This window comes from Pleuronectes platessa, chromosome 2 (assembly GCF_947347685.1).
Source record: "Pleuronectes platessa chromosome 2, fPlePla1.1, whole genome shotgun sequence".
NCBI classification, from domain to species: Eukaryota; Metazoa; Chordata; class Actinopteri; order Pleuronectiformes; family Pleuronectidae; genus Pleuronectes; species Pleuronectes platessa.
Genome location: NC_070627.1, coordinates 14532000 through 14548207, shown reverse-complemented (window position 1 = coordinate 14548207; position 16208 = coordinate 14532000). Strand labels below are relative to the sequence as shown.

The 16208-nt window shown below is 41.5% G+C and overlaps 1 protein-coding gene across 1 annotated transcript; it reads right to left on the bottom strand.

The window, feature by feature from the left end:
• Positions 1 to 7099: 7099 nt before the first annotated feature.
• On the bottom strand, positions 7100 to 11968 carry LOC128456077 (RNA-binding protein 15). The gene has a single exon (XM_053440125.1). It carries the CDS (start codon positions 11834 to 11836, stop codon positions 9284 to 9286), a length of 2553 nt encoding a protein of 850 aa, XP_053296100.1. The 5' UTR covers positions 11837 to 11968; the 3' UTR covers positions 7100 to 9283.
• Between the last annotated feature and the right edge of the window lie 4240 nt (positions 11969 to 16208).

The following is a 16208-nucleotide window of genomic DNA, read 5'->3' as shown; positions in this document are numbered from 1 at the left end:
CTGAGTGGCATTAATACACTGATGAATGAATCTGTCAGAGCTGCAGTTAGATAATAAAAAAAATATCTAAATATCCACAGGCCTTATAAATCTAAGGCCTGTAATGTTAGCTTAGCATAAAGACTGGATACAGCTAGCCTTGCTCTGTCTGATGATAAACTGTTTATAAAGATGGACAGCATGATGGCTCCCCAAAAGTGAAGCCACTGCATCTAGTGGCTGGTCACTGTATTAACCCTGCCCCCTCCGTGTTAATGGATGGAACATGAACACAACTAAAAAGCCAAGATAGTTGACTAAAACATTTTTCTCAAAGATGTTTTTGGACATTTTAGGTTATTAACACACTGGTGTTGGTTTCCGCTAATTCGATTTTAATTAGTTATTTGATGCCATGCAAATGAGGTGTAATACAATGATTGACAGCTGATACTGACTCACGATTGGTCAAGCATTTATACTACGTGTGATGTGTTAATAAGTGAGCTTTAAAGGTGCTTGTTAGTGGATTATCTCTGTTAGACAGAACTGAGCTGGCTATTTCCAGTCTTTGTGCCAAGCTAAGCTATCCAGCCACTGACTGTAGCTTTGTTTTTATTAATCTTTTTATCACTTTTTTTTTTTTTAACTGCATACATACTGGTGTCAGTCTCCTCATTATTGAATTCAGTGCATCCAATCTGGCTTCAGTTTCTGTTTTAGACTAATGACTTGGCCTTGTTCACGTGAGGGTGAAATGGGAGACCACACAGATCGCTGGAGAGAGAAGTGTTCATGCAGGGAGTCATATTTACAGCAACCGTCCATCAGACCCACTTTCCTCTGCAACACTTGTTGATGTTGGCTTTTCAGCCTTATTTGGGTAGTTGGCCACAGGATCTCCCTAAAACAGCACGAGCAGGAGTGTGCTAGCATCAGAACAGTCAACTGGATAAATAATATATTGGCCTCAGACAACCTGAAGTCCAAACATCTGTCGTGTAGTTGTAGCAATAGGCATAAACTTGCCTGTCGTTTTGTAGATCATACACAATCACATTTCTTTATGGAACAGTGAAGAAGCGTTTGTATAGAAGTGCGGCCCTGCAACTAGAAAAGAGGTGAATAGCTCCTTTTTAATGTTGCCTTTGACCAGGTTTGAATTAGTTAAAGATGTATAGTAGTCATAGTCTGAATGCTTAGTTTCAGGATAGCTGTTTCATCGTCAGTATGTTGAAGTTGCCTGCTTTCGTGCAAGAAAACGTTCATGTTCTTTAGTTATAACAAGTATGAATATTATGTGAAACAAGCTACTTTTCTTTTACATTTGAGAAGCCGCAGAGCATTATCTGTCCGTGGTCGTTGGTCCGTCGTTGTGATAGAAGCTGCAGTGTGAAACCTCACCCCCTGCCCTGTGACTCCTCTGCTGGATGAATGATTGAAGAGGAGAGGTTTGCACTGATGCCCACGCTCCCTGCTCCAGTATCGACCGTCTCATGTTACCCTGTTTACCCATAATGCACGCTTCACCAGCCAGGTGTGTGTACCTAGATGTAACCATTTGGAAAAAGCAGCACAACAATATAGGGATGCAGAATGTATTTCCTCATTAACAGGAATGGAAAATGAAATCAAACTGTGTACAGGGGCCCGAGGGGGTTAATAACTGATGTGTGTTTGTTCACATGTTTAAATGGAAAAGAGACGAGTGACTCATCCCCTTTGAATATTAAATCACAGATTATAATTAGAGTGAATGCTGGAGCCTAAAGAAAAGCCTCAGATCTCTACACTTCACACACAGATGGTATGAATGTAAGTCAGCACCTGCTGACAGTGAATGACTGGCATCAGACTCTGTGTTTTTTAAAGCCTGAATTCTAAGTAAGATGACTCATCCTCTCCTCGGTCCCCTCCCAGGAGAATCGCATGGATGTTAGTGAGTCCTGCGCCATCTAGTGGTTACATACACTCTTATACATAATGGAGAATTACCTTCACATTGATCTTGGAGCATCGTAGAGCTCCTCCAGAGGAATCAACAATGTGTCCATTAATAGAGATGCTGAGACAGGGACGAAGTATTGACTTGAAAAAATAATTGCGTTGTATAAATCATATATACAAACAGCAATCAGGTATTAAACAGAGGAAGCAGATCTCCAGATAATGTCATTTATGAAGTAGGAACTTGAGGTCCAAACATCTATTTTAATTTTAATTTTATTGGAAAATGAAAATACCTTAGATGTGGACGCTCCAAAGGTTCATGGTTAATACTTCCTGTGTGACGTAAGGGACCAGTGCCTCTAGAGGCACAGAAATGAAATGCAACAAGCGTTAAACATAATCTTTTATTTAACGCAGTAAAAACTGAAGCACTTTAATTTATTTGATTATTACACATACGGTTGTGGTCTGTGGCTCAGACGAGGAGTTTCACCAGCTCAGGTACATGGAGACTAAGGATTTTTTTTCCTGATTCCTCAGTGTTGCTAAACCATAACGACTGTATATAAAAAGATGGACACTTGTGTCATAGATAGGTGGTCATCTGTTTAAGAGACATGCTTGGGAATGACAGACTGAAAATCCAATCTCAGGCCACAGATCCCAGGAAAACGGCCTCTGTTTCAGTGATGCTGAAAACCTGCTGATCCATGTAGACATAACTTAAGCGATAGCATAATTATATATCCACGTTTTATACTTTTGTACGATGTGTAAAATTTTACATGAAACTGGATCCACAATCGAACATTGGTGATTATGATACATCCGAGGTTTGTCATGGATGCTTTATCATCACCTTGATGGAGTCATATCGTGTGCACTCTGCTGCTAATCCACTGATGTAGGTGAGTAAAAGTGTGAGCTATTGAGAGAGAGAGAGAGAGAGAGAGAGAGAGAGAGAGAGAGAGAGAGAGAGAGAGAGAGAGAGAGAGAGAGAGAGAGAGAGAGAGCAGTTCATTTCTTTCTCCTTTCATAAGTCAGTCGTTATTGTGAAGACTGTCAATGTGCAAATATTCTCAATTCAAGAATGTTGACATGGATTTTTTTCTTTTGATTGATTTGCCAATTATTTTCTTACCACAGCACTTTCCCCATTGTAATTTCCCGGAGATGACAAAGATAAAAGTGTCAGTTTCTTAAATTTTAGACAATGGAACCAGCAAATGTCGGCATTTGGTTTGAGAAAATAAAAATATGTAATTGTCACTTTTTTATATTTTGGTGACTTTTATCAACACAAAGCAGAGCGGGTTCAACTTAGAGCAGGAATCCACAGGTCAGAGACGCCAGTATCTCCAAGTGAACTTAATATAGTGGGGATGGAGTCCTGATGCCAATCGTATTATCTCTGTGCCCAGGATAAGATTATTTAGTTTGTGTATTTCACAGCTGCCTGATGAAGGGTAGAGTGGTTTCCTGCTCCGTAAGTGGGGGTCAAAGGTCATGTGCAGCACACTGCTCATTCCTGAGTAGAGACTTTGCTGAAGGGTTTTATGGAAACTTTCTGCTGTTCTCTTCGCCCAGGCCTCTCTCCTCCAGCAGCTGCCTGGATTTACTTCCCTCTCTGTAAACTGGGTCCCTGGTCACCACATAAATCCTGGAGCTCATTCATCATTTCAGCTCAATTTAGCAAAACATTTCGCACAACCCACAAACTTCTCAGCTTACACGTCAGACCTCATATCTTAGCCTAATAAGGACTTTTATCCTGGAGGAGATTCAAGTGCAGCTGAGCCAGAAAATGTCAGGAACTTGTTTCATCTCATGCATGGTCGGAGTTGTTTTCGTTGTATCTGGTCACTTGGTTGAGAAAAAAAGACTTAAAGCTGCTGGAGAACCGTGGTCAGTTGTATTTACAGCATCCCAGAGTGCAAAAAATGTTGGAAGCCATAGCAACACTGACAATCAGCAGTAGCAGGGTTGAAAATGATGAAATAATTAAGTGTTAGACAGATGAACAGAATAAAAAAAATAGCTGGTTGCTTGTTAAACATCCAAAGCGTGTGTTACTCTTCCGGCATCTATGGACAAACTGCAGCAAGTGTCACCTGATGAACAAATCAATCAAATGCTTGATGCTCAATGATCATCATCAAGATGTTGTAACTGTATGTCCAAGATCTTATACATCATCTTTAAATGAGGCTTCTCTACTGTTTCCAGACTATGACACGATGCAGATTTGTGCAGATGATGGTATCTTCTACTTATGAAAGAAATCTTGAGTTCATTGATGTTTTCTGAAAAGTATCCCCAACAACAAGCCATTTGTTTGATAAGTTTGAACTTTCTTATTTCAATGAACTGAATAAAATCTATTGACCCTTTTTTTTTTTTAAATTAATGATTTTTTCCCCCATTAATAGGAATTCTGTGAATTGACTTATTTCTCACAAGTTTCCAAGAAATATAAATCAGAGAATGTGATATTAAAAATATAGAGGTTTAGACACAAAATTTGTTTTTAATATCTTTTTATGAATTTCTCAGCTGTTGACCATGAATTACTTGTGAAACAAATGCTGATACTATCTCATTTCCTCCTCTAAGCTTATCCTCTGTTCATGTGCTCTGGTAGTGTGAGATCACTCTGCCCTCTAGAGGACAGAGCCTGTAAACCGGAACAGACCGTTCATTTCTTTACACACCGCAACTCACACTTTCACTGAAACAGGACGAACGATCCATGAAAACAAGACGCAAGAGTTGGTATTTAAAAAAAAAATAGTTGCCTTTATTTAAAATCACGATACAATTTAAATATTTATTATGATTCAAGGTATATATATGAAAAGTGCATATCTGCATTGTACTCACCAAATACTTTCTCTTGTATGATGATGAATTCCTTGCATGTGCAGCAACTTTTCTCAGTTCATACTGTGGGTAAATATGAGTCTTTCACAGAGACAACATGAGACAAGTTTTCTTTCTTCATCTCTTCCTGTATTGAGACAATTCCCTGAAATACTCAACAGTTTAATAACACACAGATTTCATATGAGAGGATTCCGAAACACTGTTTGGTCCACAAGATTTAAATTTCTAATTAAAAAAATGTATTCATGCACAGCAGTGAAGGTTCAGTGGGACAGTATATTTTTTTGTGCATGAACTTCACAGTGTAAAAAGTAAAGAACTTGGTTTAATGCATACGACTTTTATCAAACATTATATCAACATATTGATCCAAACCATGAATTTAAAGAAAGCTTTAATTATTCCCATTTACCGATGCATGTTTCCAGTTCATCTCAATGTTAAAACCTATTTTTTGACACTTAATTAACTAGTAAGACGATGAAGCCTCTTCAGTGTCGGCCAGGCGCCTTAAATTGTCTCAGATCTCTATTCAAACTAGAACGTGATACTGAATAACATGGAACAATGGTGGAAAACCTAATATTATTGATTAGTGTTGATTTTGTAGTGGAACACTGATGTGACAACACAACTTTCCTGTGACTTGTTCCTGACTACACAAGTATTTTCCATTTTATGATGCTCTATACTTCAGTCAATTAAGTGTTACAAGGAGATGTACTTTCCTCTGCTCCACTACATTGACCTCACTGCTATATTTACATGTTACTTTCTTACTTATGATTTTATATGGAAAATCAATAATCTCCTTTGGAGAAAAGGGGTTCTATTCCAGGGGACAGCTTATGAATAACAAGAAAATATCCATCGGTTTATAATGGAACTTTTCTATTATAAATGAAAACAAATTTAGCAGCTTCAATATTAGATGTTAAACATAGGAGTAATAATAATCCAGTTAGTTATAACACTCTTAACAAGTACTTTTAAGTACATTTTTAAGTATTTCTGTACATTCTGTTATTCAACAGAGGTTTTCACAGACTGGTTTTGCTAAATGTCTCATGTTCACTTGATCAAAGAACGTTTTCCAGTGCTGACTATGACTCACTTGTGTGCCTGCTTGACATTTATATTAGATGCTCCATGAACTGCTGGGGCATTTGAGACAAACAATGAAGAGATTGTGCTAATTTTGTACGTCCCAGAAAACAGTATACCCAGTGGGCAAGTTAGATGTGAAGAAAGGTAAAATGATTAATGGACTCCTACCATCAGTTCACCCTCTTACCAACTTTGGTCTCTGTAGTGTGTGTAGTTGTATTGGTCTTCAACATTTGAATACATACCCGAGTCAGTCGATTAGGTCATCTCAATACTTTACCTTTGGAACAGGAGCAAGTTCAGCCGCGGAGAGACTCAAACCAGTTATGCCCCCAACGCTCCAGGAAACCTCCAGGAAACCTCCGGCCGTGGCATCGAGTGATCACCTGAGGCTGAAGTGAAGCCGCTCTGGTCCCTTCAGTTTGGAGATGAAGCAGTGACGAGTAGTAGCAGATCTTTCTTGGTGAGATTCATCCTGTGCCGACTCTGACTGATTCCTTACTTTGGTTTCAAAAGCAGTTTGGCACAGAAAAGTATGTAAATCAGATCAACACGTCAACTAAGATTCCCTGTAGAGGAACGATTTCTCCTCTGTGGGGCTTTATCTCCTTCCCTTTTTATGGCACATTAAGCAGATGCTGTCTCACTGTTGCAAGCTCTTTCTCCGTCAGGCCCTAGCACAGCGCTCCTCTTCGAAACTCCAATACCAGAACAAGCAAGTAAATAAATTAACTTCCTTCCCAAGCTTGTGCTGAACCGACACTTTGCAGGGGCCAGATGAGGAAGATGATCAGGGCCTTGCTTCCGCTGAGAGGCTGCCTGGTGGAGACGACCTCTGGGATTTTGTCAGAACTTGGCGAGTGCTGTTCTCAGCCACACCTCAGGCCAGGTGACTGAGGAAAAAGCCACATTATCTGCAGAGATGCAGCGACTTGATCTTTGCCTCCGCAGACGTACGGACATAGAGGATTCTAGTACGGCCAAATTTCACACGAAAACCTCTTCACAAAGGTCATTCAACAAATGATGAATATGAAAACAAAGAATTGAGAGGCTGCCGTCACTTGATTTTCACACTTCCTCTCCAGGATCCCGCTGTCAAAGTGATTAAGCCTTTTGAGTTTGATAGACAATTCCAAGAACAGAAAAGGGTCACAAAAGCTGTCTTCCGAGGCACGTGTGTTTCCCACGAAAAGGTGAATTTATTGAGACAAAAATCTATCAAGTGCGTGATGCACTTTGCGTTTCTTTTTTCCTGACAGTTACGTATACTTCTTAGGCCCATGAGCATTGATGTTCTCCATGTCTCTCCAGATATCCTGAGTATACAGCACAAATCATTTCTTTTTCTCCATTTGAAACACAGTACTCAAATCAAAACACAAAAAACTGATCATTCACAGTCCTTTCAGAGGAAGGTGAAAGTTCACTGATAGCTTGGAAGTATTTTCAACATATCGACTTTGGACCGGCTATTAGAAATGTGCATGGAATACATATAACTCTTCATTTATAGGTTACATCCTCTCTTTTTAACAGTACATGCTTTGTTGGGGTAACTGGTGTAATCAGTGGATTATAATGTAATAGGGTTTTTTTTTAACAAGAGAACAAGTGTAGAATTCAATCAAACAATAACTGTTCAACCATATTGAGTGCGATGCTGATAGGACAACACTGACAAAGGGAGAGGACACAAGTAAAAGGAACCCTGAGTTACAATGCATTTCAGATTGAGGGACTAACGGTATGTATTAGCCCAGTAGAGCTGGTAATATTACATTTTCTTTAGACTTTGGCAAGTTTTGTCCACTCTTATAATATTGCTGAAATTATAAATTAAAACCTCTTGATGGTTTGAGTTTCTCCTATGTGAATATTTCCTGCTTTTCTTCTACTGCCATGATAAAGAGTTAAAAAAACAGTGAAAAAGAGCATCACTCTGAAGACAACATATGGTTTATAAACCAAATAATCAATTATAAATATACGTGGTGGCTGATGCAGACCAAAAAAACAAGACTAAACCATGATGTCAATATGTACAGAGCTGAGAAGTCTGCGGTTCTAAAAAAAAAATTGAACAAGGTTTACAAAAACACAATTTTCATCTTCTAGGATCTGATGTTTTCCTGTCCCCTGTCTATTTGTTTGTAGGAATAAAGCACAAACTACTGAACAGATTTACACGAAACTTGATTGAAGGTTGGGACTGGAGCCAATAGAGAGCACATTAAATATTGGTGCAGATCTGAACAAAGGGGCAGATCCCGGGGATGTTTTTCCATTACCTTCTTTTAATTTGCAATGTATAGTTGGGTTTTTTTCCACCAATTTACCAGAGAATAATAGACAGATCTACATGGATGGGGAAAAAACTGGAATATTCAGGGAACTGATGATCTATGAGTGTTAGCAATTAGGTCCAGCTTGATTTAACTGCACTGTTGGGCCTTGGCGGAGGTTTGTGCTCTTCCGAGCGATATTCTAGTTTTTAGTTGGAGGAATGTGCTGGGCTGCATTACAATGTACAGGCTCATTTTGCTTGTGTCCTCACCATACACATGGATGTTCAGTGAACACTGTGAAAAACAGACGGCAAATACTAAATTCATTTCATCTCGTACTGTCACATAACCTCCAGATGTGGCTCAGAGAGGCGCACTGACATAACTGCATTTTAAACTATAAACCTTATAAAACTGTAAAGACTTTTACATATTTTCTGTAGCTTTAAGCAGAAGTTACCAGACGTGACAATAACAGCAAACTCTCATAATGAAATGACGAAATAGATTCTTACTTTGTCAGCAAAAAGTTATTGTTGAGCAATGGGTAAAGCTAGAGGAAATGCTTACTTACATTAGTTGAATTATTTTGAAGCCCAACTGCAAAAAATCTTTGTAAAAACGGGAAAGAATAAATCTAAGCTGAGTAAAGATCAAATGAAATCTGAATGTTGTTTTGGAGTTTAAATATTTTTTTCAGGCAATTCATGAAACTATATAAGAAAACTCTTTTTGAATGGAATAAGGCAACATATAGTTATGATTCACGTATAGTAATGATTCACAGAACTGTAGCTTGCTCTTTCAGCAGAGTACCCTTCAAGTAATGTACATTTATATGGTAATTTAGGAGCAGAAGGCAACATGTCACCTGTATTATATAATCAAACCTATCAATTTGTCAAGACCTGTTCAGTAGCTTTCAGGATGAGAAACAGGCCACTCTGCAGGATAGAGAACATAAAAATCTGAGCCCTGTCATTTCCTCTTATTCTGCTCTGTCATTTCCCTGTTTTTCCAACTCACGGTGTAACAGTTCATGAGTGTGAAAAGACATATTCATACATTTTTTTCTTTCATGAAGCTCCTCTGATTATGACCATCACCATGTAGTCATCCTCTGATTTGGCAAAAGCTTTGGCAGAGGCATCCATGAACTGCCGTGTGAACTCACATGGGGGGAAAGCATGAAGGACTCCTCCGTGGTCCTTGTCACAGCTGCCCCCCACAGGGAGGCTGATTATGCCGGCCGCCTCCTTCTGCGTCAGGTAGGACACCAGGTTCTTCAGTGGTCTCTCGTTGGGGTTGCTGGCATCCTGGACCCCTCCGTCCTTTCCGGGCATGGCCAGGAGGATGGAGTATCCGCTGGAGCTGGTGGCCTGGATTCGACGAGAGACCTCCTCAAGCTTGGGTTGGTCCAGGCGCAGGCGCTGGCTGATCTTCAGCTGGGACACTTGACCCCGGGTGGAGCCGTCCACTAGAAGACTGGTAGCCACTGCGATGTCGCCCTCCAACAGGTGCAGTGATGTGGGGAAGCTGCTGTTCTTCAGCAGGAGGACACCCTGCCAGACCTGGCTCAGCTTCTGTCCTTCAGCCATCCCCTTGGTCTTTGAGGAAGAGGAGGGTTGATCTGAGCGAACCTCCTTCTTTAATGGGCTCTTGGCTGAGTCACTAGCTCTGCGTTTGTGGTCTTTATCCAAGAATGAGCCCGGCTCAGTTGGGCTCAGTGTTCTCCTTCTCTTGTCTCCACAGCCGGTGTCCTGAGTGTTCTGCCTCTCTCTAACAGGGGAGGGTCTGCCAGGGCGAGGCAGGCGTTCTGGGTCACCGTGGCGCACCCCATCTCGGTTGCTCCCTTCTGGGCTTTGTTCTAGTGAGTTGCCATGCCGACGCAGACCAAAGTCGCAGCCATCAGGTGAAGGTTCCAACCACCAGCCATCGTTCATAGGTCTCCTTTTGCGGCCCAGATCTCTGCTTTGCAGCTCTCGTTCTTGCTCTATTGTCCAGGGCTCCCGTGAACGCCTCTCCAGACGGTCCACTGGATCGAAGGCTGGTCCTCGCATCCTGTCGTGGACAGCCAGGCCCGACCACTCAGCTGTGGCATACGGATCTCTGTCTCTGAAGCGGGCGGGATGTGGAGGGGACCTGTCTCTCACTCTCACCGGGTCAGTGAGACGGTGGACAAAGGGCTCAGAAACTAAATCATAGTGCGGCAGAGGAAGCTGCATAAACTGTTGCTGCTGATAGCGGACTTCTGTTTCTGCAAAGTCCACCCTGAGTCTCCTGTCAGGGCCGCCGAGAGGGAAGCCCCTCATGTGAGTACATGCAGCCTGAGCAGCGTCCAGGCTTTCGTACTGGATGTAAGCCCACACCTCACCTTTCCTGTAGTCTATGGTCCTGATGGTGCCAAAACGGTCAAACTCCTTGGCCAGAGCAGCGAGAGGAACCCAGGGTCCAAGACCCCCCACCCACAGCCTGGTAGTGGGCGTGGGCTTACCATAGCCAATTTTTATGGGGTTGTGGCCAACCACTTTCCCTGACATTGCTACTTTGGCACGGTGAGCCATGTCCAGGTTCTCAAACTTCATGAACCCATAGGTGTTGCTCTGGCCTCTCACCGCCCGCTTTATGTCCACCTCTGTTATCACGCCGAACCTGTCGAACGCCCGCCTCAGGTCACTCTCTGTCACGCTGACGTCCAGGTTGCCCAGAAACAACGTCCTGTTTGCCCTCTGGTCATCCTCAGGGGTCATCGGGTCCTTTTCACGGAAAACAGCCCCTTCAGGGACGAAGGGCGGTCGGCTCCTGGCCTCGTACACAGGAAAGTCTCTCTCTCTCTCCAGCTCTCTGAGGTGAGGTGGTGGAGGAACAGGAGGAGGAGGTGGAGGAGCAGGGAGACGGCCTAGAGCCAGCTGCTGTAACCGGTAGTCTCTGAAGCCCATACCAGTGGGGGACAGCGGTCTCTGGGAGTGGAGGTGCCTGTGTCCTGCGGGGAAACTGTCTTTTGAAACAGGGGAGCGGCTCCTCCGTCGGTTCATGTACACAGTCTCTATCTTCAGGGGCCGGTCGTACAGCACCAGTTTGCCGCGGGCGTGTTTGGCCGCCCGGGCGTCCTCGGGCCTCCTGAAGTTCACCAGCGCCACCCGCTCGTCGTTCTCTCGGCTCATCTTAACACTCACGTCCCCAAACTTCGTAAACTCGTGAAACAGCCCGTCCTCGATCTCCTCGTCGTTCAGCTGGGAGCCCAGTTCGCTGATTTTCAGAGTTTTGTACTCACTTTCCGGGTTCGACGGAGGCCGCGGCTCGCAGCGTGATGAGGCGGAGGATCTGGCTACTTCCGCGGCGATGTCAGCGCCAACGTGCGGCTTGTTCCCCGGGATAACTCGGTAGTCGTAGCCGCTGCCGCTCCTGCCGGAGGAGTTGTGTCCGTCCGGGTCCCTCGCGTCTCTTTTCTCTCCGTGTAAACTTCTCCTGGAGGAGGCAGCGCTGTGTATGGAGCCGTTGCTGTTGTTGCTACCGACCGTCGACAGGGCGCCGCTCTTCTTGCCGCTCGGGTGGCTCCCTCCTCGGTCTCTGCTGTCGTCCAGCGCCCGGGAGCGTTTCTTAACTGGCGACCGCTCCTTCCCCTTCATCTCCAGCAGCTTCAGACGGTGAATCTGCGTTATTGTGCCCTCGGTGAATGGAAGCGACCTGAACTAGCTGGATTCTCCGGGGTTTCGCACTGTAACTCTCAGGCGAGCAGCGTCAGCGCCATGATGGATCTCTTGCAGCTACTGTACGGGAAGTCCCGCCTCCGTGCCTACACAAGAAGCTGATTTGCTGTGCGGGGTGTCAATCACACGTAGCGCCACCACGCTCGCCAATAAGGAAAGATAGGAGCGGCTCAGCTGTGAGGTCAAAGTTCAAACCAGCAGCACCACAGTTCACCTGAAAAGCGACACTCATTGAAGGTGGCACGATGCAACAACAGGAAGTGATCAGGACAGGAAAATTGGGATCTAGATCAGTGGAATCTTAATATTGTATTAGTATGTAGTAAAGTTAAACAGAGTTGGATTTAAATATCGTTCTTGTGAACTTTTTAGGCTACACTTTGAACTGAGGACACTAATAGTATATCCAGTCGCGTCTCATACACAGAGGAGGAATATTTCTCTTTGAAGATATCACAGCATTTCAGATGGATATATTGCAATTTTTACTTACACACATTTAAATGAGAACTTAAGTCGCAGTAGGCTTTTAAGATTCCAATTCAAAATATTTAATATAATCAACCCTTATAAAACACTATATATATTTTTCAAACATTATTTTCATGCATTTTGTGAGCACATGTTTTTCTCTTGTAGTTATTCCCTTGACTTTTTAATTAATTAACCTACATGTTCATATATACTATGTAAATATACATCTGGTTATAAAAACGGTATGATGATGTATATATAGAGTGCATCTATATACAAGAGTATACAAAACAATATCAACTAATAAAACATCAAAAACATTGTATCATCACAATACTAGAGATGACATTGTGTGTTTTAAGTGACTGTACAATCGATAACAACTGAGAATGAAATACTTACTGTGTAAAACTATAGATTTTCCCAGTAAACTTCCTGTCACACCTTTCTTGTACAACTAAGTAACTCTTTCAGGTGTTCTTATTGTTAATATGATACTTGTTATACTTGCGCTTCTCCATACAGTTGCATTTAATTTAAATCATATTAATAACTTTAGTTGCACTTAATAACTGAAGGTAAAGAAATCAATCTGGCATCATCATCATCATCATCATCATCATCATCATCATCATCATCATCATCATCCTCCCAATCATCTGACATTAGACGTCTACCCACAGTGAAGCAATTCAATCGAGGGATGTTATATAAGTTGAAATGGCCTTTGAGAGTAAAAGGTTCTTCACTGTTCAGTAGAGTCTAGACGAAACAGTGAGAGACCTTTTTGGTTGGTGACCACTGGTCTAAACCATAGACGGTATAATAGCATTTATATTGTAAGTATTGAGTGGAAGGAGACAATCTCCCTGTGTAGACTGCTCAATCAAAAACCTCAGTCAATGTGTCTCTGCCCCCTCGTCCTGGTGGACGATAGGCACAAGGTATCCATTACTGCTCGGAGTAAAACCTGAAACGCTATCCTTTGTGATTATATGTTGCTTAGAACAAGGAATCATTTTACTTTAAACACAAGTAGCAGACCTCCATAATGGTCAAACTCCAAATCATGATAGCAACAACAACATATCTTAGCAATTCAGGCTAATCTTCAGCTAGCATCAATCACATGGTTTTATATGTTGGAAGTTCATCAACATGTATGATATAAGTTTTTCTACCTGATTCAATTTGTTTTGACACAACAGTTGATTAAGTTCAAAGCAAGAAAATTTACTTTTACATGCAAAAAACACATTTTTGTGAAAAAACATACTTTCCACAGCACCAGCACCAACTTCTCCTTCATGGCAAGGGGGGAATGGGAGGGGCTTGAAAACATAATGGTCAAATGACCACAAATGTGTTCCGTTGCCTAGATACAGGGGGTGTCTCACATTACCCGATGTCCCACATTACCCTGCTCTCCCCTACCAAATGGTCTTCTTATATTACGTAATGCTGAAATCTATTTTATTACTATCTATTTCATCTAAACAAAGTCCTGATATCCTGTTTACTTCCAGCATCAGTAAAACAACATAAACTAGAAGGGCACTCGGAGATCACATATCACTGCCTAAACAAAAAAAATTAAAAAAAAACATTCCGTCAACTGATCCAGATGTTAATCCGTCAAGTAGTTTTAGTTCAATCCTATTATCTAACTAAAAAAAATGAAAACTGTTTGGCGAAGGTAATAAACGTCCTAAATTTTAATATTTAGTAACACGATGACCTGCACAATTTATTTTTTTATTCATTTAGTTTTACATGAAACATTGTGTTTGCTTCTATGTAACTTAACCTTTCAACTCTCTTAGTTAAACTGCACAGTTGGCCACACAATACCATCATGGGTCATCTGGGAGGTATTTAGTGACATGTTGGCTTTAATATTATTATTCATAATACAGGGGAATAAAAGTGCTGTAGCTCGTAGGCAGGGCACACCCACGCATGGGATTGCTGCCTTTGTGGCAGCAGGGAGAGACGGTCATGCACTCAATTTTTTATTTTTTTATTTATACATATACAGACACATCTGCCGATTCAGAAAAACGTCTATCTCTACTTTCATATACACAAACCCATTAATGCAAATGCCTTTTTTTTTTTTTATTACTCTGATATCCGTTTCTCATTCTTACAAAGTTAATATTCCTTCCAGATGATATTTTCTCTCTCCATGCCTTCAGAGAATATATTAGACCTAATGAGAATCACCAAATCTTATTCAGCTCTTTTTCCACATTTGATTCAGTCCCATTTGCTCTCAGGGTTTTTTAATCTGTATATGTTTTGTTTATTTATTGTATAAATTTATTTAGTATTTATTGCATCGGCCTTGTTGCACCAACAATACTCATGCAGTGTGCTTTGCTTCAGTGGTATTTTAAAAGGATTATGTTGTCCAAAAAAAACGGAAATGGGGACAAGCGCTTTGGCCTGAACCCTGTGAGCTGCGCCCTCTTTGAGAGACCATCTGGTGACGTTCTTCTATAGACTGTCACATGGCCCCATGCATGCAGGCCCAGCAAAGCAATCTGCCGCCCAGTGTTTAAATGGGTTTAAGTGTGTTCCAAAGATAAAAAAATAAAAAAAACAGGGTGGAATCTGTTCCTGCTTTAAATCTCCTCCTGATATTGAGGTCATTTGTTTGTTCTCCTACTCCAAGAGGATTCTGAATACAATGGTTTCAAATGTATTATAGTGAAAAGCTGAACATATCTTTATCAGTAAGTAACAGGAAGCATTTTCAGACATGAACTTCTGCGGAATTTGCACATATGAAGCCTGCAGCAGGAGATTGTCCAGGTCAAACATCTTCACAACAACCGGAAAATGAGTGGTGGTGTCTGGGTAGAGCACGCAGGAGAAGTTCAGCTGTAGAAATCATGTGTTTTTGTTTGCAGCACATCAACACCAGTGACGGCCCTTATCACCCCTGAAATCTCGTTTTTCAAAGTGAACATCTTAGTAGCACAAAAACTTCTGGATCATTATTAACACGTCCATTTGCTTGGTGTGAATTTGAATCTGTAATATAGATTTTCTGTTTTGTTTTGTTTTTAAATTTTGCCCAGGAAGAAACAAATGGTATTACATTTGACTGCCCCTTGCCATTAATCTGTGCCCCCCATGAAATAATCCTCACTTACCTCTTGGATATTTGTTCAAATTCCAGCTCTGTTGAACAACATGAACCGACCATGCTCCTGCTTGTTGTGTCTCACCGGAAATTACATATTTAACCCTTTGATACACAACATGGGTCAAAAGTGACCCGGCTGATTTTGTATTTTCTATATTTTTGCAGTTAATGAATTTCATCATTCAGTATTTCAGGTATTCCCCTATTAACTTGTTTTTGATCATCACAAATCCTTGTTTACATTTTTCCTTTGTTACTTTTTGAATGAAAATCATTAGAAGGCTAATAGCTTGTGTATCAAAGGGTTAAAATAAAGATTTGCGTTATTTTCACTTTCGGCTGCTGTTATGAATTCACAGATAATATGAAACTGTACAAATTCTGCGACAGATAATTGTTCATCAGTTAATAACCATCATAAAATGAATGCACATAAGGGTTTTTGTTATTGAGCTATCAAAGGGGGAATCTGCAAAGGATTAGAGGGGAAAAACAGCTTTAATGAGTTTCTATTTTTGTGTGTGGCATTAAGGTGAACAGCAGCCTGACCCACTGCACTCTGGCTTTTATGTGACACAGATGCTCGGTAACAGATCCTTCTGCATTTCCATCATCAGTCGACTAAAAGACCATGATCCTTCACCTGTGTAACCTTTTTTTTGG